At 32.0% G+C, this 23,862-nt stretch overlaps 1 protein-coding gene across 4 annotated transcripts in view; it reads left to right on the top strand.

Annotated features, from left to right (window-relative positions):
* Positions 1–934: 934 nt before the first annotated feature.
* LOC148622485 (MFS-type transporter SLC18B1-like) overlaps positions 935–23,862 on the top strand; it is a 29,707-nt gene continuing 6,779 nt past the window's right edge. The window contains exons 1-10 of one of the 4 annotated variants that reach the window (XM_088572478.1): positions 935–1,047; positions 5,462–5,681; positions 6,992–7,087; positions 10,109–10,182; positions 12,799–12,946; positions 13,276–13,435; positions 18,748–18,884; positions 20,518–20,616; positions 20,867–20,961; positions 22,104–22,199. In XM_088572478.1, the coding sequence (XP_088428604.1) occupies positions 5,463–5,681; positions 6,992–7,087; positions 10,109–10,182; positions 12,799–12,946; positions 13,276–13,435; positions 18,748–18,884; positions 20,518–20,616; positions 20,867–20,961; positions 22,104–22,199 (1,124 nt within the window). In that variant the 5' untranslated portion in view covers positions 935–1,047; position 5,462. Of the gene's footprint in view, positions 1,086–1,146; positions 1,358–5,461; positions 5,682–6,991; positions 7,088–10,108; positions 10,183–12,798; positions 12,947–13,275; positions 13,436–18,747; positions 18,885–20,517; positions 20,617–20,866; positions 20,962–22,103; positions 22,200–23,862 lie in introns of those variants that run through there. The other 3 variants (XM_088572477.1, XR_015920662.1, XM_088572476.1) reach the window with 3 other exon arrangements.

Raw genomic sequence — 23,862 nt, forward strand, 5'->3', positions numbered from 1 at the left:
ATGAAAACTGATTATTAAACGGGTCATAGTTTTCCCTTCCTCGTTTGTCTACCCCGGACTTGACTTTTTATGAGCAACTCGGCGGGTGTTTCTAGAAAAGCAGAGGACGCTTACCCTACCGGTGCACCTGGTCCATGCTCCCAGTTTTTAGTTGAGTCCGAGTTGCTCATTTGCTTTTGTTACCTTGTATGTATGATTTTAGTTACTTTATGTTCTTTGTTGTGTATGTCTGTTTTCCATGTCTGGTCTTTGTCCCAGGATTGCATTCTTATGATTACCGCTATAACCTTGGTTCCCTTGATTACTCTTTCACAATGTGATGTGCAAATTTGATCACGTTTCAAAGTTCCGAACATTTAAGCCTTGCAATGAGATAAAGCTTTTTACAGCATATAATGAAGTTTGAACAGCATATAAAGAAGAGTGCTGATGTAGAAAAATACACCGCATTTATAAAATAACCACAGCATATAAGGATGAAACCACCGCATATAAAGATGAAACCACCGAATATAAAGGTTAATCCACTACATATGAAGATAAAACCACCGCATATAAAGGTAAATCCACTGCATTAATATAAAGGTAAATCAACTACCGCATATAAAGGTAAAACCACTACATATAGTGTGCAAAGATAGCACAACCGCATATAAATAAGAAAGTACCGAATATAAAGAAAACAGCACCGTGTATCAATGTAATTGACCAGATAAGACAGTTATGGCGTTCCATATATTGAGGTGCCCCCCCCCCACCCCCGCGGTTCTGAGTTGAGACGGGGACTTTATTACACTGATATTGATATATTAATGAAGCTCTTCGTTTAATGTAGGTAAAATCTATACATAAAAGTAGTAACCGGACCAGTAGTAATGTCATTTATTTTTCGTATACGCAAATGTTGCACCAGAATTCCCTGGTCGCTCCTTCTTGAAATTATATTGCACAACACACAGAAAATCTGTAGCTTTAAAATAAGCTGCCTAATACAGGAATCGATAATACGACAGTCACTTGCCTATAGTTCTGTGGATAATTTAAAAAGTAATTTCATGCAAGTATTTTATAGTAGACTTTACAAAGTAAGTAAATTATGTACAAGCATTAGTGACCCGGATAGCAACGTGGTTCCCATGTTGGCTCATTAATTATACTGTCGTGGAAGGGGCGTAACTCTGAAATCAGACTATCGCAAAGCCGCAAACTGCAGCAGAGGCACATGCTTCTGTAAATTGTTGGTCTTCTATAGTTTCTGTGTTAGGCAGCCCAGCATGTTCAACACCACGATTCCATACAAGTTAACAACACGAACTTGCATCATACCAGGGAAATAACGACCGTCTCAAAACTATAGGTTTTATTTCTTTCCCATTTTATTTGTGGGGTAGTACTTAGGGTCGAGGCTCTGTCTGAAGCGTGGACCTGTGTGAATTTGGACGTTTAAAAAAATTAAACGTTGTAGTTGTTTGACATTTTATACTTGTATGTTTACGGATGCTCTTTTATTGTGATCTGACATCATACATGTCACGTCATTCCTTCAAAACTGGAGATTTGTCATTTTTCTGGAGGTATTTTATCAGCGTTTTTTTTTCACGGCATAACAAATCAAATATGTGTGAAACTTACAGAAAACTTTGTATTAAGTCTGTTTCCATGAGAAAAAATGCTGAATACTCTATTTGAATAGTTGGAAAGACCTTTTTGATGGTGTAACACTTGGACATATTAATGATTTTATTTATTATTGACAATATTTACATAACAAGAACAGCATAAATTATAAATATCTTTATATTTAAAAGTGTCATTATTACTACATTTATATATATTTATTATTAAATAATTTTCATTTAAAATTAGTCACTACTTGCAATTGCTACTATTGCATAAATATGCATCAAAATGATTTCATTTCAAATAGCCATTACTGGCTTGGCACCACTTTAACTTTGACTCCCACGCAGTATTGAATTTGAAACAGTACTTTGCTTTCTTGGCAGGAGGTGCTGAAGATGAAATATTATGTTTCGGCATTTTGACGGTTGATGATCGTGAGAGTGCTCCAAATAGAAAAAAATCACTTAGTTCCTCCATTGACTTGGATGAAAAAACAAGCCATACGTTAAGTCAATTTCAGTTTCAGTGAATGCATGGTCAACGTTTCCATAACCATCAAAAGATCATATGTCCCGCATCAATATTTATTTACACCAGTCCCAATCGTTGGTTATAAATCATTTAATCAATTGTGTGCCACTAAAACTTTGGATAATTGTCAATCATCTCCTACTGAACGCTTCCTCGCTTCTATCGGGCTTTGATTTCGCTATGTTGCATATATAGGTATGTATAATGCCAATAAACTTTTGTACCGCTTTATTTTACCTTTCTTTTAAATCCCAAAAAGTTTATATTTTAAGCACCCCACCTCCCAACACACATTTTTAATGTAAACAAATTTTATTGAAAGGAGTAGGTCATATATTCAGCGGTCATGCATAGTTGAGATATAGGCATAGCTATGTCAGTAAAAAAAAAATTGTATGGTGCGCAGTACTGGTCGTATCTTAATATTTCTTACCAGAAAACGTTAAAAACGTCATGATGTTATCAATGTTTTATGAGATATAGAAGAGCAATAATATGAAAAGCCTATTACTTTTGGGTAATTTATAATACAAATATACTTGTATATCTTTGCTTCTGTGCTTGGAATACCCTATCACATCAAATTAAAAATATGAGATGTGATTAAATTTGTTCAGCCGTATCAAAATTAATCAATTATAACATTTACTGGAAGTAATATGTGGACCCTGAAAATATAAAATATCAATGAAAAGATATTGAATTATTTATTTTCTTTATTTTCACTTTCCAATTATGTCTCTCATGCCTTCCATACAGAAAGTCATATCCCATCTAGAACTGATGACATAGTACCCATAAAATCATTAATAGGTCACCTAACTAAAATGTGTTTTTCTCACAATGTAAACATGCAATCTCACCAATCTTCTGGGAAAATAGAAACAAAGGTCAGTTCTTATAATGACCTTAAAATTGTAACTATTTAATAAGTAGTTCAACAAACAGGTAAACAACATTGTTATGATATCAAGAACCATTGACACCAGGATACTATCCAACACAGTGTATATTGTTAAATACACATGTAGATGGGTTATACTATCAATGGACAGTACTATCCAACACAGTGTATAGTGTTAGAAAGACTGGTTATACTATCAATGGACGGTACCATCCCACACAGTTTATGGTGTTAGATAGATGGGTTATACTGTCAATGGATGGTACCATCCCACACAGTGTATGGTATCAGATGGGTTCTACTATCAATAGACGGTACTATCCAACACAGTGTATGGCGTTAGATAGATGGGTTATACTATCAATGGACGGTACTATCCAACACAGTGTATGGTGTTAGATGGGTTATACTATCAATGGACGGTACTATCCAACACAGTGTATAGTGTTAGATAGATGGTTATACTATCAAATGACCATACTATCTAACACAATATATGGTGTTAGGTAGCCGGATTATACTATCAATGGGCAGTATATAGTGTATATGTCAATGAGACAACAGCCCCATTGGGATGAAAATGTCAACCCAAGGCCACCTATTGGTCTTCAATGAATGACAAGGAAATCCTCATACCACAGCGCAGCTGACCCCAAAACATCATTATACACAGGTACGGAGAAAGAGTTGCCCCTATATACTCAATTAACATAAACTAATAAACTAAAGGTGAAAACGAAACAAGACATACAGAGGCTAGAAATTCTGGACTTGGGACAGGCACAAAACCTGTGGCAGGGTTAAAGTGTTTTGTGTGATCACAACCCTCCCTCTTTAAAATCTGGCCACTGTGGAAAAAACATTACATAATTAAACACACTCATTGTATGTAAAATCAGTCCCAGTTCTTCCCATGCAGGATTGAGAATCACAGTATCTCATAAGTCATACAATAAGGACACAACCCATGTCATGCCAAAAATTGCTTTAAAATATAGTGTTTTAATTTCTGTGTAAAGTCCCTATTAATGAATCAATGTTAATACAAAAAAAATGCTATCCTTAACGATATGACAACAATATCATAACTATATCATTATGAATGAGCCTATTCAATATTGGGTGAGTATGTAGCTTTCTGAGCTTTGTGTAGAATATTTCTGTAAAACAAAGGTTGAGAGATACCCCCACATATTAATCCTTTATAAGTACAGCTGTATTTGAGAATGAGTTCCTTGTCTCGGTTGAAAATTTTTGTGAATTTTTTATGAGCTTGTGATATCAAAAACCTTGATATAGTAATTTCGTGGTTATTTTGCTGTCACCTTTTTATCTGTGGACATATCTCAAGTAACTTGTGCCTATGTCTGTAAATCTCTATGAAATTGCACCACAAGGTGCCATACCTCAAAAGGAAGGGTGGGATTGACCTTAGGGTTTAACTTGAACTGTTAAGGAGTTAGGGTCTAAATATAGTAACTGAAACCATTTATGAATAAGAGGCAAAAAAATAAGAATTTTTATTCTGAACAAATTCCTATTATGTGTCTAATATTTAATTGTGATCAAAATTTAGATCTGTATCAAGCCTGATGGTGTGTCCATACTTGCCTAACTGTATAGGTTCAACCTCTTTGGATGTACCAATCTGTGCCTTCAATGCATTTTTATTACATTTTCATCGATTTTGTGGTTAAGGCTACATCCATTTGGAATAAGAGGCCAAAAAAAGGGTAACAAAACAAACTTTTCATAAAATTTAAATATGCATTTACTGGTATAACTCAAGCATAAAGGTATGGTCCATAAGTTTCCATACCACAAAAGGAAGTCTTTTAACAATTTTTTTTAAAAATCTGTTACCCATACAGTTTATGAATAAGGGTCTTAAAAGGATTTTATAAAACTTAATTGTATGTGTATTGATCTCTATGAAATTATATCACAAGTATCCTTAATTTCCATCACAGTAAGGCTTAGAATTAATTTGGGGTGATAACCATAAAAATAAAGGAATAAGGAGCCAAAAGGGGTAAACAAACCATTGAATAGTATCTGGGCAATAAGGATTTCTATGATATTGTATTACTGGATTCCATATCACAAAAAGAAGATGTTGATGAATTTAAAGGGTTATGACTTTTAAGGAAAAGAGTAGGAATTATGCATTTTCTTCAATTTTGCATGAATTGCATATTTCTTATATCTAGCTTCAAATTTGAAAGTTCTTTGACCACTTCTGTATTGGTCAGAATCTTGAAACATTTAACCAGAATCCAAGTTTTAATCGAGATGTATCAAGTTTAAATGTTGTGTCCATACAATGTCCCTTAACTGCTCAATGTTTGATCTTTGATGTAGTATTAAGCTGATCACTGCAAAGCATTTTATTCTTTATTTCAGGATGACTGGGGAATCTGGTTTGATTGATCAGTCTGAGTCGACACCATTGATAAATTCTGAAAGATCTTGTAAAGAAAAGGGTACCACAGAGGAAGTGGATCAAAACTTCTCTTTTTCTAGAACAACCAAACAGGAGAGAATTCTTCTTATTTTGATGGCATTGATGAATTTTTTTGCATCATGCTGTTTTTCTCTTCTTGCACCATTTTTTCCTGCTGAGGTAAGGACAAAGTAAACCTTGTAACTTTTGCATTGAAAACATGAATTGTTTTGGGTATAAATGAGGGTTTAAGAAAAACCAAAAGCTAAGGGGTCCCAATGCAGTGGTATTATAAGGTGTGTTGATTTTTTTACATCCTGTCCCACATCATGATGTGGTAAATTATGCATCACACCTCACAAGGGCTATCACCCTACATTTCTATAAGGATTTAAATAAAAAACATATTTTAATGGTATGTACATGTATGTTCTATTACTTACATAAAATTTGAGTGGGCCGGGGACATAGAATGCTGTTCTTTTTTTAAACCGCCACTTACGAAGTGGGGGATATATAGTGATATGTCTGTCTGTCTGTCCTTCCTTCATTCCTTCCTTCTTTCTGTCCATACTTCCTTTCCTTTCATTACACAGGGAGGGGGGACCCATCTCTTATCAATTTTTCCTTCTACACCACTAAATGGAATTGTTTTTACATAAACTATGCATGTAATCAAGCCCAAATATCAGTTTTAAGGTGACTAACAGGTTGTTTATGTGCTCCTACAATACAAGAGAATAAAATACTTTTCCTCTGTGTACCAAGTAAAAAAAAGCTTGCCAGACAAACTTCAGCATTGCCAGAGTAGAGGTTTATGTGATGAATTAATCCTGTTTAAGACTTGAATAAACTTGGAATGCTATTAAACACTGCTTTTTGCAGTTTGTGACTAATCTCAAACTGGATATGCAATGTGATGAAACCCTTTTTAAAGGAATTTATTGGCATATAATATGGACCTTTAGTAAATAAATTAATTTTAAGTTTGTCATTGTCGTTTACAATTTTTCAAACCTCTTCTCCTCTGACGCTACTTGACCAATTAAAACCAAACTTGATATGAATGTTCCTTGGGGTATCTTGCATAGAACTGGTGTGGGTTGTAAGTTGTTAACCCATACAATTAGAAACCTTCTTGACCTATCATATGAAGGTATTGCTTATATGCAAATCATGTAAGATATTTGTATATGCGTAAATACAGTTGCATAATATTTTTTGACATGTCTGAACTGTCTGTTCTTATATGGGTTTATATTTAAATCTAGCAAGGTGCAATTACCTGGCACATTTTGTTTTTTCACACCTAACATGTGATAATTAAATTCGGTCTAACTGCTTTGTTGTTAGTAGTTTCTTTAGTATGATAGAATTACGCTTTAAACATATTGTGACCATTGATTCTGTCTGAGGTATTAAGTTGTAAAAGTCAGGAATATCTTTAACATTGTTATTTTTACTTGTACTTATATTAATTTTTTTTTCAGTCAGCCAAGAAAGGAGTATCAACAACTGTTACTGGTTTTATATTTGGAGTATTTGAATTTGTTGTTTTTTTATCTTCTCCAATATTTGGAAACTTTGTAAGTATTTCCAATCAAGTTATTTCCCTTTAAAAAAAATATTTTTGTTTCATTCCATGTTCTGAATTTCATACTTTAGTGGTATGCCAGCACTCCATAGTATTGTAGAACTGCCTAATTTTGGTCTTGTAATCTGATGCTTTGTAACATTTATCACTTTAAAAAATTGTCAAGCATCTGTAAATCTATATATCTAGAAATAGCTCAAGCCAAGGCCTTCAGGATGCAGGAAAAATTTTCTGGAAAAAAAATTACCCACAGCAAATAGGGTTACCATAGAAACCATGCAAAAATATGTGAAAATTTGCAAAAAAGTTCATAAAATCAGGTTTAAAAATATCAAATTTCCCACAAAATATCTTAAATTTTTATTTCATCCCCTGAAACTGTCCAAACTTTTTCTTTCGAAAACCCCATCCTCATATGGGCATCACCGGTTAGATTTTGAGCTATTTCACTTTGTAATCCACTTATTAAATTTAGCATGGTAAAAAATTGACTTACTTTCACTTTCACAATGAAATAAAATTGTCATTGAAAAAAAGCCCCTTCAACATTGAAAATATATAAAACATTGCAAAATACTTTGAAAAGTCCCCTTTTTTCAGAAAATGTTTTATCAACAATAGATTCTTCATTTTTCATCATTATAGCAACCACTGGTTTCCATTAATGTCATTTTTCATCCCTAGCCAAAAGTGCCAAACTAAACTAAACTGTGTGGTGCTGGCTATGGCAGTTTTTGCACTTAGGTTTTGGTCCGTCCATCCTTCTGTCTGTTGTGCACGCTTTGCACATTAACACAAAAATGCTGCCACCCATTTTTGTGAAAATTGGTTCTTTCCTTTGATGAGAGATCTCTTTCAATTTTAATAAATTTCAGCCTTTTAATTTTAGAGATATTGGACACTCATACAAAAATTGGATGATTTTTTATTTTCTTACTTAAACTAAAAAAAACCTTGCATTAATGTCAATTAGACTTTGGTAAATGGTTTATATAAATTAAAATAAGCTCCCAATTTTTGTAAATTTCCAATGTTATGATTTAGAGTTATGGGACTTTGTTCATAAAAAAGAAGGTATTTTAACTGTAAGTCAGTAGTGTTTGCACCCATTTTCATGGAACTTTGGAAAAAAAATACAGGAAAATTTGCAATATTTAACCAGGTGAGGAATTCAGGTTCCTTTGAGCATATTGTATACTTTTGATTTTGCATTTTTGAGTTATGGGATGTAATTCATACTAATTTGGGGTGAATTTCAGTTTTTGGACTTAAACTCAAACATAGTTCAATCAATTACCAGGAAATTATGAATGTTTATTTCTTTTGATCTATGCTTTTGATTTTTTTTTTATCAAACCCTTCAGATACAGAAATAAAATTCTGGGATCTATTTGTATAGAAAGCTCTTTGTCCATCAGCTTGTTTGTCTGTTCATGCAATCTTTAAAAAGTCTTATTGCAAGTGTTCTAGTTATTTGACATTTCCATTCTGGGTAAAATATTATCCTGTGTCATATGTTTAATCACAATCTGAATAAAAATTCAGAACTGTATCATGCTTAAATTTTGTGTCCATATTTGCCCAATCTGTTCAGAGTTGACCACTGTGGGGGTGTCTAACAGCAGTCTGCGAAGCATTTTATTGTTAGCCCACCTGGCCAAAGACCAAGTAAGCTATTGCCATCACTTGGCGTCCATCATCGTCGTCCATCGTTGTTGATAACAATTTTTCAAAATTCTTCTCTTTTGACACTACTTGACCAATTGGGACTAAACATGGTTTGAATGTTCCTTTGGGTATTCTGCTTAGTACTGATGTGGGGATTTTTGATCCAGTGAAAAACATGGCCGCTGTTACTAAAAATAGAACATAGGCGTCAGACAGTAGTAAATTGGCTAAACCTGATGGTTTTGGAGATATATGTGAAAAACTAATAGTTTTTCACATATATCTCCAAAACCATTAGGTTTAGCTAAATTCTGACATGGGTAAATGTATTTAGCATGATGAGATCTACCTGTGGTCAAATTTTCATTTTAATCTGTTAACCATGTTGGAGTTAATGCCCTTTTTTGACGTTTTTTTTGCTATTTTTAAAGTTATTTCTTTCAAAAATCTTCTCTGACACTACTTGACCAACTGGAATCAAACTTTTTAAGACAGATTTTTGATTCTTCAAATAACATGGCCACTGTTATTAAAAATAAAACATAGGGGTCAGGCAGAAGTTTTTGTCATATATCTCCAAAACCGTTAGGTTTAGCCTGATTCTTTTTATTGCTGAAATGATCCTTATTGTAAGGCCTAAAAAAGTATGACTCCTTGTAAGAGTTATTGAAAGGTGAAAATGATGTTTTTTTTCAGTTTTCAACCAATATCTTGAAAACTCAGGTAGATAGAATGAAAATTTCAACTGCTTAAATGATCTTTACGATAGGCTTATGAAAGTCTGCAGGGATCAAACTTGTCAGATGACTCCTTCTTAGAGTTATTGGCTTAAAAGACAAAAAATTATTTTTAGCAGTTTTCAGCCAATTTCTTGAAAACTATAATAGATAGAATGAAACTTTAAATTGATGAAATGATTCTTATGATAAGACCTACCAAAGTGTTCATTCAGTCAAAATTGTCCGACAGCTCCTTGTTAGAGTTATTGCCCTTGAAAGACAAAAAATTAACAAGGTGAGTGATTCAGGCTCATGGGAGCCTCTTGTTCACACATGTAATATTACTGTCAAATATTCTTTCTTCATTTTACTTTAAGCATTTCCATTTCTAGAAATAATTGTTATTATTATCTAATAAACTTTGTTTAAACGTTAATAAAATATTTAACTACTCCATGCTAGTAATTTTTCAAATTACACGGCTAGTGATCCATATATGCCTTAAATACTAATAAATAAACAAATACTATGTAGGTTCTATCAGGCACAGTGACCAATTTTGATAATTTAAGCATTTCCATTTCTAGAAATAATTTTTAATACAATGTTTTTTGTTTATTTTACAGATTACAAAAATAGGATCAAAGTTCATGTACATTAGTGGTGTATTTATTACTGGAACATGTGCAATACTGTTTGGGTATGTTTCAATTTAATTGAAGTGCCAATGGCTCTGTTCCTAAATTCTTGACTGAAATACATTTGCTTAGTTTAGCTCACATGATACTTGAATGTTGTTCACAAGTTAAAAAACAATGCTGGAGGAAATGTGATTTATCTGTGCAACAAAAATAAGATTTTTGTGGTCAAACCTATAAAACTGCCAAGGAATGTGCTAGATAAAAAAAAAAAAAAATATTCATTCCATTTCATTATACAAACATTAAGCATGTATTTTTGCAGAAATCATGCAAACATTTGAAATGGAAAAATGTGAAAAGATTTTGTGTATTTGTGAATTATAATAAAACTGTAGCAGATCAAATATTAGCTTGGAACCTTCTTTTTCCTGGTTTGGTCAAACTGTGACATCAAATTCTTATCAATATGTTATATTAGATAGGATACACTCCAATCCAATCAAAACTCAACTATGTATATCTAGATTTTTTGGGGTAAATGTTTAAGAAAACATAATTGTTCACTCACACTTTAAGGGGGTTTTAAAAAACTTAATGTAAATGTTCCTTGTGGTATCCTGCATAGAACTGGTGCAGTGATTTTTGATCTGTTGAAAAATATGGCTGTGGTTACTTAAAATAGAACATAGGGGTCAGACAGAAGTTTTTTGCATATATCTCCAAAATCTTCGTTTTGGCGAAATTTTTACCGAGTAAAAGTGTTCAGCATGATAAGATTTATCAGTGGTAAAATTTGCATGTTCAAGTTAATGCCCTTTTTTTTACTTTTTTGACGACTTTTACTGTTATTTCTTTTAAAAATCTTCTCATCTGACATTATTTAACCAATTAGAACCAAACTTATGAATTTAGAGGATATTTCATAGGATATAGACTACCTTTTTTAGTCACTAGAAATACTAAACTGCAATGGTTACAATATAGAATAAACCATCATATTCTAGCTACAAACATATTTTTATATTAAATCAAGATTATTGAATGCTCATGTTGTGTTTTTTTTGTACAGAAGAAGATGAAAACTCAAAAAAATCAAAACATGTTACAAGACATTGACAACTGTTTATTGTCTGGTGATATACGTTTGCCTCTAAGTAAATGTAGTTTAATTTTTGGAAATGTCTCTAAATTTCAAAAGAGATATCCAGTTAATTTGATTTTTTCTATATATAAATCAATATATTTACAACAGCAGATGTTTTTTCTAAAGATCTCTCTACACAAGGTGTAACTGAGATATTGCAGTACACGTATATGTATGAAAAGGTCACTTAAGGAAAGATAATAAGGAAATGTGTATGCAGCATAACATTTATTCACTTGAATATACATGTATTTAGTATTAACAGGATTTAAAAGTGTAAATTATATAAAACGCTCTGGTTTGATATCTCATCTTTCTTTTCAATTTTCTTCAAATTCTATGTATATTCTATATAATTATGATAAAATCCCAACTACAGTGTATTTATATTTATAAACAATAATACAATAGTATTGCTACCATTTTTATTTTGATTGTAATTATAAATATGTATGTTGGACTTTAAAATTAAAAAAAAAAAAGAGAAAAAGAAATTGGAACCTAACTTGGTATGAATGTTGCTTATGGTATTATGCATAGACGGGATGTGTTGGTTGAAAACATGATTGCCCTTACTAAAAATAGAACATAGGGGGTAGACAGAACTATTTCTAATATATCACCAAAACCATTAGCTTTAGCCATATTCTTTCAATTGCCAAAATGATCCTTAAGATAAGGTTCATGGAAGGCTTGAAAGGAACAAATTAAGGTTTTTTTTTTGTTTTTTTTGTTTTTGTTTTTTTTTTTTACAGATTTTAACAAATATCTTGAAAACTGTGATAGATAGAAACTTTTAATTGATGAAATGATCCTTATTATATGCCCTACCTAAGTCTTCTTTTGAGTCAAAATTGTCATACAACTCCTTGTTAGAGTTATTGTCCTTGAATGGCAAAAATTGAACCAGGTGAATGATTCAGGCTCCTGGGAGCCTCTTGTTTATTTTTGGTGCGATTTTGGAAAAAAAAATATTGGTATTCCATATGAAAATCCCATTCCAAATATAAGAGCTTTAAGAAGTATGCTTACCAAATTAACCCTATCATTTACTGTTTTTGAGATAATGAGGTAGAAAGTGATCCATGAATGCACCTGAAGCAGATCTTTATACTTGAATTGAATTTCAAAATATTATGCAATATTGTTCTCCATAATGAACTGTAAGTTCCTATGTTTAGTATGTCAAAAACTAATATAATTATATTGTGTTCACCCTCAAGTGAACGGAGTTCAACTGGCTGCGGTTGTATCATGCTGGGCTTGTTGCAGTGTTTTACAGCTGTTTGTTTATTATGATATGTTTAACTGTACAGCTACCCTGTAAATGTTACACAATTATTTTACTAACAATTTCATGTTTATACATGTACAAATAAGAATTATGGAAGTACATGTACTATATTTTAACTCTACTCACTTATGTTGAATTTTAATTAATGTTTATGTACATAGTGACTTTTTACATTGAGTTTGTTGTAAATTTTAGTAAGATTATACATTCGGTATTCATAGACCATAACAATTTTAGAATTCTAGACAAATCACCAGATGGCACTGTTTACATAGTGATGTGTTTTGCTTGCCGTGTGGTTGAAGCTTTAGGATGTTCAGCCTTTATTACTGCTCTGTTTGCTATAGCTGGAAACGTCTTCCCTAGAAATGTAACCACTGTTGTTGTAAGTTATATTTTTCTATTAGATAGTAGTCATATATATACTTCCAGTTGACTGAAGTGGCAGCTAAAATGAATTGATAATAGGAAATCCATTTCTCATTTTCTTTTATAATTTTGTATTTGATGCCTCAATATAGATCAAATGGTAATCACTACTCTCATGTCTGTGTAAGAGCCAATCAAGTACATCAGTCAGTACCGGTACATGTGTTCCACACTGCAATAGTTTTTATATAGAATTTATAGGGTATAACAGTGAAAATTAAACTCAGAAAGTGACTAAAATTTGCATATAGTTTACAGCAATAGTTTTATATTTGTTCTTATCAGGGAATTTTAGAGACATTCAGTGGATTGGGTATGATGGCTGGACCAGCTGTTGGAGGAGCTCTGTATACAGCTGGTGGGTTTGGTACACCATTCTTTGTTCTGGGTTCTATTGTGATTACATGTGGTCTTCTTTGTGCCTTCCAAATGCCGCATATAAATGGTGAGATGGACTTATTTTTAATATAAATTCATGTACTGCTATGTCACTCAAAAGTTCACAAGGGGTTTACCACCTTGCAGTGCAGCACTGACACTCGGAACTCATCTACCCTAAAAATAGCCTGGGGAATCCAAAAAATTCTTTATTTAGACCATCTTTATTTATAGTTCCACCAAATTAGTTTATTTAAGTTTGAGGCAGCATACTTCGGGCTCAAAATTTTCAGAATAAAATTCCCTTTATGAAAAAAGTTCATTCATTTAAAAAAATTGTCAACTTTTTTTATAATGGCGTGCTAAAGGGACTACTTTGTACCTTGGCATTCGACATTTTGTGCATGTTCTAAATTGATGATGCAATTGGTTGTCTGTAACCTTTAGTCTATTTTTGGGGAGAATTTGTACAACACATGAATTATGACCAAAATGGGTCATAAGCCAGAAAAAGCTTAGTCACTTGAGAAAATGATTAGTCAATGACTAAAATGACTAAGACTAGAAAAATCGCTGCTTCTATGCAATATTTCTAATAACAAATACATTAAACCAACATATTATCACTCTGTTTAAGTTATTTAAATTTTTTTCCATTTTTTTAGAATAAAAATGTTACCAGCAGTTTTTATGAGACTTTAATGAATTGTTTATTTCTATTTCTTTTGATTTTTAAACAACCACAAAAAAGGGTCTTATTGGCCTAAAGTTCAACTGAAAACTTTATTTAATCATAAAGTGTTGAATGATTTAATTGTGAATTTGAAGACTTGAATCCATCACAAATGAGAATACATAAAGAATTCTGATAATTCTTGCATTAAAAGGACAGAAAAGTTTACAATTTTCAGTTATTTATTCTGTCAAATTTTGTCCTTTTTGATCACTTTCTGGTCATATTTTTGGCAAGGAAATGGTCTCCACACCCAAGAAACAACTGCATATTTAATGAATACACTCATTATTACATAGTTTATGTGAATCATATGTGAAAATATAAAGTTGTTTCTAGGACATAGTGGACATAGTTTCCTGGATGTAAATATTTTAGAAAAACACAATATTTACAAATCTCAACAGTTTTTGCTTAATGACATAAAGTCATGGCACCATTAAGACATCATTACAATGAATATAACAATATTTTATTTCAAGAGGGTTACACAGTTAGTTTACAGCTGATCTTCAAAAACAAAAATATAAGGTTTATTTCAATGCTACTAAATGAGTACTATTAAATAATACATAAATGCATGCCAACAAAGTTATCATTTTATATTATAGTACATGTAAATACAGTTGGATTATTCTTTTGCCTGTAGTTTTATTAGGAAGATTTTTAATTTCTGCTTAGAAAGATTTATTCGTTTTACACTTCTTATTTCATATGGTAGGGTATTCCAATAAGATGGGCCAGAGTAAACAAAAGTATGACTGAATAGTTCTTTTTTAGGTTTAGGGATAAAAAGAGCACTGCTTATGGCATTTCTTGAATGGTATGGATTTACTTCAGAAACAAATTTTATGTTATCTGCTGAATAAGATGGAGTTAAACCATTTAAATATTTGAAGATCAATAGGCACTTGTGAAATATAATTCTTTTCTCAACAGTTATCCAACCTAAGAATTGAAGAGTGGTTAGATGGGCACAGAATTCTGCATCAAGTATAAGGCTAGCTGCCCTCTTTTGTAGTCTAAGTACATGTTGTAAATTTTCTTTTGTACAATTGCCCCAAATAAAATTACAATAGTCAAATAGTGGTAGAATATATCCTGAATAAAACAGTTAAGTTTGGATACTTTTTAATCCTAGACAGAAGATAAAGTCTGCTTGAAATTTTTGAGCATACAATGTTTACTTGTTTTGACCAGCTCAGTATCTGATCAATTTGGACTCATAATGAACTAATGCCACAAATGATTATTTTTCCTTATATTTATATATTTTACTATCTTATGAACAACTTTAATGTTATTACAACAAATTTGATATTTTTAGTCAGTATTCATAGCTTGATGCCCCTACACCTTTGCGGTCATTTATTTGTATGGCATTGTTGTAGTCACTCTTGTCTGTGTAGTCGTCTGTGTCATCACTGTTGTCCATAGACACTTGGTTTTTGACAGTAACTTGAGTTGTAGTTGACTAATTGTTATGAAATTTTGGTATGATGTTAATCGGTAACCACTAAAGGAAGGTTCCCATTTAATTTGGAGTTTGTAGCACCTACAGTAATAGAATAAGGGGCCAAAAAGTGTAAATATATGTGTTTTATTAAAACCAAATGTTTTTATTTTCTGATTTGGATTTTTCCTGTTCTATTGTGTTCCTTATTTAATTCTGGTAAACCATTGTATCTGCAGATTTGATGTGTTGTGGACCGTTTTTGAGTTATAAGGGGTTAAAGGGGCGACAACTCAAAAAATTGACTTATTTACTTTTGATCTGATTTCAAAATTATAATTTATTGGATTCCTCATGAATATCCCTGCCTGTATTTCTCAGTCAGATTTCAGATATATTATGGTTTTGGAGTTGAAAGGGGTCAAAGGAGCTACTTTTTGGTTCAATTTCAAATTCTTTTGTTTTATTGGATTCGTCATGAAAATCCTTGCCCACATTTTTCAGTCAGATTTCAGTTATGTCTCATGGTTATTTTTAGTTATAAGGAGTCGAAGGGACCACACCTAAAAAAATGAACTTTTTTATTTTAGGTCTGATTTTAGAATTTTTCTATTTGAATTTCAAATTTTGTGTAATAAAGTGTTCAAACCAGTTGTTCTGTCCATAAAGAATTGTAAGTCCCTATGTTTAAAAGTATTTCAAAAACTGATATTGTGTCCATGCTTACCAGCCAATTTTTTAAACTGTCTTTGGAATACAACAAAATTCTAAGTGGCATAAACATGATTTATCAAGTATGATGATATGTGAACATGATTTATCAAGTATGATGATATGTGAACATGATTTATCAAGTATGATGATACGTGAACATGTTCAAGATCATTAACTCCCTGCATTTAAAGGTATTCTTGAGATTCCTTTTCAAATACTTTAATTTACTTTCCAATTATTATAATCACTAGTACCTTATGAATTAAATGTAAGGTGTTGAACATCATTTTGGGAAAATTTTGACATTGTTATACTTGAATTCTACATGAATTCTTTAAAATAATTTTACTAAGCAGAATTGGTAAGTATAGGTGAGAATCATTTTGAATTCACATGAAGGTTTACTCAAACTTTAATATACCTAAGGAATATCGTGTTTAAAACAATATTGGAATATCAAAATACTTAGTTACATAAACAAGTAATAATAATAATAAAAAAAAAAATCACACGCATACAAATAACTTAAAATAAATGAGCAAAAACTGGAAATATTTTTATATGACCACAAAAATATTGCAGTTGTATTATGGTATGATGTTGTCATCATGGTCCGTGTCATCTTGGTAGACACTAGTTTTTTGTGCAATAACTAGAACATTAGTTGATTAATCTTTATAAAATTTGTGACAAGAATTAGGGACCAAAAAGGGGCCAAAAACAAGCATTTTATAAAACTTAACTGTATAACTCAAGTAAAAAAATACGAATGTCTATGGTAGTGTTCCACAATGTTTTATGCCACAATATACAGACTGGGATTGATTTCCGGGGTTAAGATTTGAAAATTTTAGAAATAAGGGGCTAAAAACATTAATTTTCCTGATGTCCAGACAATAACTTGACTATTAATGAAGTGATCTCTTTGAAATTGTACTAGGTGCTATACCACCAAAAGAAGACTGAGATTGATTTTGGGAGTTAAGACTTGAGCTTTTTTGGAATTAATTAAGGGCCAAAATGGGGCCTGAAACAAGCATTTTCTTATGTCCAGACATTTACTTGAGTAAAAGTGAATGGATCTCATATAAATATAACTACAAGATGCCGTAACACAAAAAGAAGACTGGGAATAATATTTGGGGTTGTGAGTATAGTCAAGTAAGAATACGGGACAACAAAGGGGCCAGAAACTACAAGGTGTCATATCCCCAAAGAAAGGTTGGGATTGATTTGAGGTTTTGATAAAGAATTATTAATAAAGATTAAAGGCCAAAAAGTGGTCACTTAGATTCCGGTCATATTCTTATCCAGTGTCCTATTTCTAATCAAAATTATAGTTCAAAGTTGTATCAAGTTTGAATGGTGTGTCCAAATTTGCTCCTACTTTTCAAGGTTCAACCTTTGATGTCAAATCAAGCTGCACCCTACAAAACATTTTATTTAGTGTCAATCAGATGCGTAGTATGGTAGTGTTCAGTATTGATCCTTTTCACTGATAGGGTAGTGTTAAGTATTGATCCAATTTACTAGTTGGGTAATGTTCAGTATTGATCAGATTCACTGGTAGGGTAGTATTTAGTATTGATCTGATTCACTGGTAGTGTAGTATTCAGTTTTGATCCATTTTACTGGAAGTGTAGTGTTCAGTTTTGATCCAATTTACTGTTAGGGTAGTGTTAGTATTGATCCGTTTCACAGGTAGGGTAGTGTTCAGTATTGATCAGATTCACTGGTAGGGTAGTGTTCAGTATTGATACGATTCACTGGTAGTGTAGTGTTAAGTATTGTTTTGATTCACTGATGGGGTAGTGTTCAGTATTGATCCAATTCACTGATAGGGTAGTGTTCATCATTGATCCAATTCACTGGTAAGATATTGTTTAGTATTGATACGATTCACTGGAAGTGTAGTGTTCAGTATTGATACGTTTCACTGGTAGTGTAGTGTTAAGTATTGTTTTGATTCACTGGTAGGGTAGCGTTCAGTATTGATCAATTCACTGGTAGGGTAGTGTTTTGTATTGATCTGATTCACTGGTAAAGTATTGTTTAATATTGATACGATTCACTGGAAATGTAGTGTTCAGTATTGATACGTTTCACTGGTAATGTAGTGTTAAGTATTGTTTTGATTCACTGGTAGGGTAGTGTTCAGTATTGATCAATTCACTGGTAGGGTAGTGTTCAGTATTGATCAATTCACTGGTAGGGTAGTGTTTTGTATTGATCTGATTAAATAGTAAGACAGTGTTCAGTATTAATCAGATTATTAAGAATTCATCAGAATCAGTGGTAGGGTAGTGTTTAGTATCAAACAGATGCATTGGTAGGGTAGTTTTTTTTTATTGAAACAACTACAGTACATTATACAGAAGAAGAAAATTTAAGGTGGTCATGTAGCCTTGCTTCTGTGAATATGTAAACTGAGATATTGACTCATCTGAGTTTGACACAATTAAGTCACTTTGAATTTCAGATCATAGCAGTAAACAGTCTAAGTCTATATTGTACCTGCTTGTCAGCCCTTTAGCAGTTGTTACTGGTATATCAATTGTGGCAGGATCTTTCTCTCTGGGATTCATGGACCCTACTCTAGCAGAACATCTTTCTAAGGTAATTAAAATGATAGTAAATTGGAAATTAAATAAGTCAAGGTCAATAGGGACTGTTGAAAATATTTAAGTCAGAGTCATCTGAGGTGACTTTGGTCCAAAAACATTTCTGTCCCATTTACATCACACATCTGAGTAAAAATATAACGAAACAAATTTTGTTAACTTCAACTTTTAATTGTCATTTATTGATTACGGGAAGATTTCATAGACGTTATTAGTGTATACAAAATACTGATTCATTTGCAGGATAGTTAAAGGGCACAATATAATTTATCTGACAAGTCATCTGTTGTCAAAGACTAGAATAAGCTGATTTGTTCCATCTAATTGAGCAGCTTTTAAACTTCTTTGGGGTCAAATGATGGTATGATTTCGTTGTTCATTTTGTCAGTATTATTGTTATTGTCTGTTGATACTGTATACTTAATACAATAACTTGAATAGAAGTTATCAGATTTAGGTTAGGTTCTATACTACTCAAGAGAGGTTTTGATTGATTTGGGGTGTTATGACTTGAACTGCTTTGGATTCTGGATGCAAAAGCAAGCATTTTATATTTAAGTATAAGTTAAAAGATCTATATATATATAAATGTACTACAAGGTGATAAATGTTATACATACCTCCTCTGCAGATTGATGAAAACATGTATTATAGTTTCTCATGTTAATAAATCATGACAGTGACTTATATCTTAGTTATTAGAATAATTAATTGAGAAACTTTAACCAATATAAATGTATTGTTTAAATATTATAATGATAGATTCGTACATAGCCTTTTTAATATTGCCCATGTTATTAACCTGGGATGTTGATATCGGCTTGAGGGGAATATTGAAAAGATCGTGTATTATTCTGTTTATCACATATTTTTATACCAGTAATGAATTTTTTTACCAATATTTCTTTTTTGAACAAAGATCATGAAAGACCTGTGGATAAAGTGTGTGGTCTATGCTATTAATTATGTTAATTCTTTTATTTTTTTGTTGTAAATGACTTTTCTCGGTGCTTATAGCAGCACCACTCTCCATTATGACTGATTGTTCATCGCCAATTAATTGCTTTTCTATCGTTCCTACTTCCTGATATATTATTTCTTATGCAACTGCCGTTATACTAAAAATAAAATCCCCAATTTTGCATGACAATGTTAAAACAGAATAACATCTCACTAAGTTTTTAACAGTTGGGCTGAAGTGAAGTCAGTGAAACTCACAAGATGGTTGATAACTTACTATCTGCCCTCCTAAAATGTTATTGCCTAGGGGCAATTAACATACAGAAAACAATGCTTTTAACACATATGCAAAATTGGTGTTCAATAAAATATGTGATAACTTCATTCGTTTGTCTACACTAACAAGATTCTATGATGAGACTTGTGCTCTTATACTTAACATTCTTTGTATCATTACTGTGACTTGAACATATAGTGGGACAACCATTCGATATTTAGTGGGGAGTGGGTGGGCTTTGAAGATTTCTTCAGATCAAAATATTCATTTCCACCATGTTAACATTTAAGATATGTTTTTTTTTTAACACTCGTTGAATCACATTGTTGATTTTCATTATTTAAAAGCACTTATATTCCTTTTGATATTTAAAAACTAATTTGTATTTCAGTTAAATCTGAATACATGGCAGATAGGACTGATGTTTCTGATAGCCCCTGGTATTTATGCTTTCACTGCTCCACTGTGGGGATGGCTAACAGATAGCAAGGTATGCTTTTCTTACTGATTGAACAATATTTTTTCATTTTTCTGAAGACTGATTTATTTTAACATCAAATGTTTTTCTGATGTCAGCTACAAATGATAATATTGAAGGTTTTAGCAAAGTGGTTTAATCAGAAGTTCAGAAAAAAGAATTGATTTTGTAAAAAGAAGTACTGTACTTTTTGTAATTATGATATTAAGTATATGCATTTTAAAATTCAGTGATATTTATAAACAGATTGATTTATTCTCAGGGGTATGTTAAAAGTATGATGATAGTAGGCAATTTACTCTCTGGTGTAGGAATGCTGATGTTAGGACCAACAGATTTAATATCATTCCTACCATTGTAAGTTAACTTTCTGAAAATGCTCATTTAAAGGAGACGGATTTTGTCCTTGTCTTATTACTATTATGTTTTGTAATTTATTGTAATCAAACTATTTCTGAATAAAATATAACTAAATGAATGAAACTGTATGAAATTGTACCAGTCCATTCAAACTAATTCAGGTTTTGACCTCTGTTGTTATGTTAAGGAGGTAGACCTAGGGTAAGGGACATAACTCTTAAAAATCATTCAAACGTTTGTATTCAGCATTTTACATCAATCTTATGTAAGCATCTAATTAACTTGGATTCATTTTATTCTGCTTCAAACAAAAGCTTGAGAGGCTTTGGTGAAATTGAATATAATACAAATATATCACTGATTTCATGAGTTATGTCCCTTACCCTAGGTCTACCTCCTTAAGCTGTGCACAGAGAAGTTTGTTTTGGTAATGCTTTTATACTAATCAACATGGGAGAGTACTATAACACATGATCTCAGAGAAAACCAAACTTTTATACCAATCAACATGGGAGAATACTATAACACATGATCTCAGAGAAAACCAAACTTTAATACCAATCAACATGGGAGAATACTGTAACACATGATCTCAGAGAAAACCAAACTTTTATACCAATCAACATGGGAGAATACTGTAACACATGATCTCAGAGAAAACCAAACTTTAATACCAATCAACATGGGAGAATACTGTAACACATGATCTCAGAGAAAACCAAACTTTAATACCAATCAACATGGGAGAATACTGTAACACATGATCTCAGAGAAAACCAAACTTTTATACCAATCAACATGGGAGAATACTATAACACATGATCTCAGAGAAAACCAAACTTTAATACCAATCAACATGGGAGAATACTGTAACACATGATCTCAGGGAAAACCAAATTTTTATACCAATCAACATGGGAGAATACTATAACACATGATCTCAAACCAGAAGTTCTAAGTATTTTATATGAATTCATCTGTTGTTACAGTGGAATTTTAATTAGATAATTTTTTTAGTTGAAATCTGTAGTCAAGTCATAAGAAAGGATACCAATAAAATAAAATGATGATCTTGACCAATATGGATTATTTTCAAGACACTTGAACTGTAAGTACAGTATAATTTTGTTGTTTTTCAGCACATTGTGGTTAATGATAGTGAGTTTGATAGTTATAGGATTAATGGTAGGATTTGCTCTCATACCATCATTTAAGGCCCTATTAAATGCTGCAGTGTGAGTATATATCTTATTCTTCCATAAACCATAGACAGTTGTATATAATCTGCTTACATATATACTGGTAATCTACATTCCTTTTTTGACCATACGTGAAAAATCACCCAAAACAATTTGCGAAAAATTGCTCAAACAGAAGCTAAACAGTCCTCTTTCTGAATCCTTAAAACAATTGTAGAACTGCTCAAACAGAAAGCTAAACAATCTTCTCTCTGTGATTTGTGTCTTATTACCAATAGTGTTAGCAAATGTAATAGCAACTTTATTCTGTACGGGTTAGGGATATTAAATCAGGTATTTGATGTTTGATATTCGCATGATGTATAAACTTATTTGTCTATGTCATTTGTTGTAGACTTGTCCATGTTTGTACACAATAACTTGCAATCATTAGGCGTCTCAATAAAAGTGCTTCTGTGTCTTGCAACACTGTATTGCCATTGATATAGTTTAATACTAATTGTCTTAAAAATCTTTATGACAGTTTATAATCTAGTTAAAAATGTACAAGTTGAATGAACAGATTATGGAGGAAAAAGTTTCCATGACAGTTATCATTTAACCTTTTAAATTACGGAAGGTCTGATCTCAGTCTGACAGAAAATTAAAAAAAATATAATGTGCATCTGTGAATGTGACTATATTAGTTATTTAGAAATTTGAAAACACCTGAGGATAGACTGGTAATTGGCTACTAGCTTCACAAGTAGAAAATGAACCCTTTGCTGTATTATCACTGCCACTATTGAAGTCAAAAATAAAGCTCTTGAATTATGTAGCATTTTGATGACTACAAAATAAAAATTTACTTATTCTAATCTCTATGAAATTGTACTGCAGAATGCCATACTACAATAAGAAGGCTGGATTTTTGGGATTGTTACTTTAATGGCTTTGGAATAAGGCACAGGTACTTGCACTATTTTTTGTTGTGGTACCTGTGGATAGTAAACCACTGTCCTTGATAGAAACAAGTGCCTGTGGAATTGGGCCTAAAAAGGAACCAAAAGCAAACATTTTCCTGATGTCTGGTCAGTAACTTGTGTTAAAAGTAATGGATCTTTTAAATAACATCTGCAGACTGGAGCCTTCAAACACCTGGCCTTCAATGACATAACTTCTTCTGAAGGCAGTGGCCTTAAGTGACCTCTGCATAGACATTAGCCTTCAGTGACTTCTGCTTTAGACATTGGCTTTAAATTACTTCTGCTTAAGACATGGCCTTCATAGAACAAATAAATTCTTAAGTTTATCAATATTACCGGTAGTCCAAACACAAATATGAATACCAAATGACTGTTTAAACTTCTGTAATTAGTACAGTTGAACCTCATTAAGTTGATTCAAGGGGACCAGGCAGAAAAATGTTATCTGAGGTTCGAATCATTTGATGTTGAGTACTGGGTATAACACTGTTAATTCAGACACATTAATTTTAAAAGCTCTATTTTGAATTAATAAAATACACAAATCAAACCATAAAGAGTGTCAACAAATAATTTCACAAGCCATGCTAATTGTTGTAAAAACACAATTCGATCATGGTTTGTAATAAAGCAATCAGTTTCATGACTAATTAGTTGACTTCAAGACACCAGGGTTAATTTACCTCGATATTTGAGGGGGACTAATTGAAAACCTCGAGTTATCTGAGATTTAG

This window comes from Perna viridis, chromosome 3 (assembly GCF_037379345.1).
Source record: "Perna viridis isolate PV_CMFRI_1.1 ecotype Kerala chromosome 3, ASM3737934v1, whole genome shotgun sequence".
Taxonomy (NCBI): domain Eukaryota; kingdom Metazoa; phylum Mollusca; class Bivalvia; order Mytilida; family Mytilidae; genus Perna; species Perna viridis.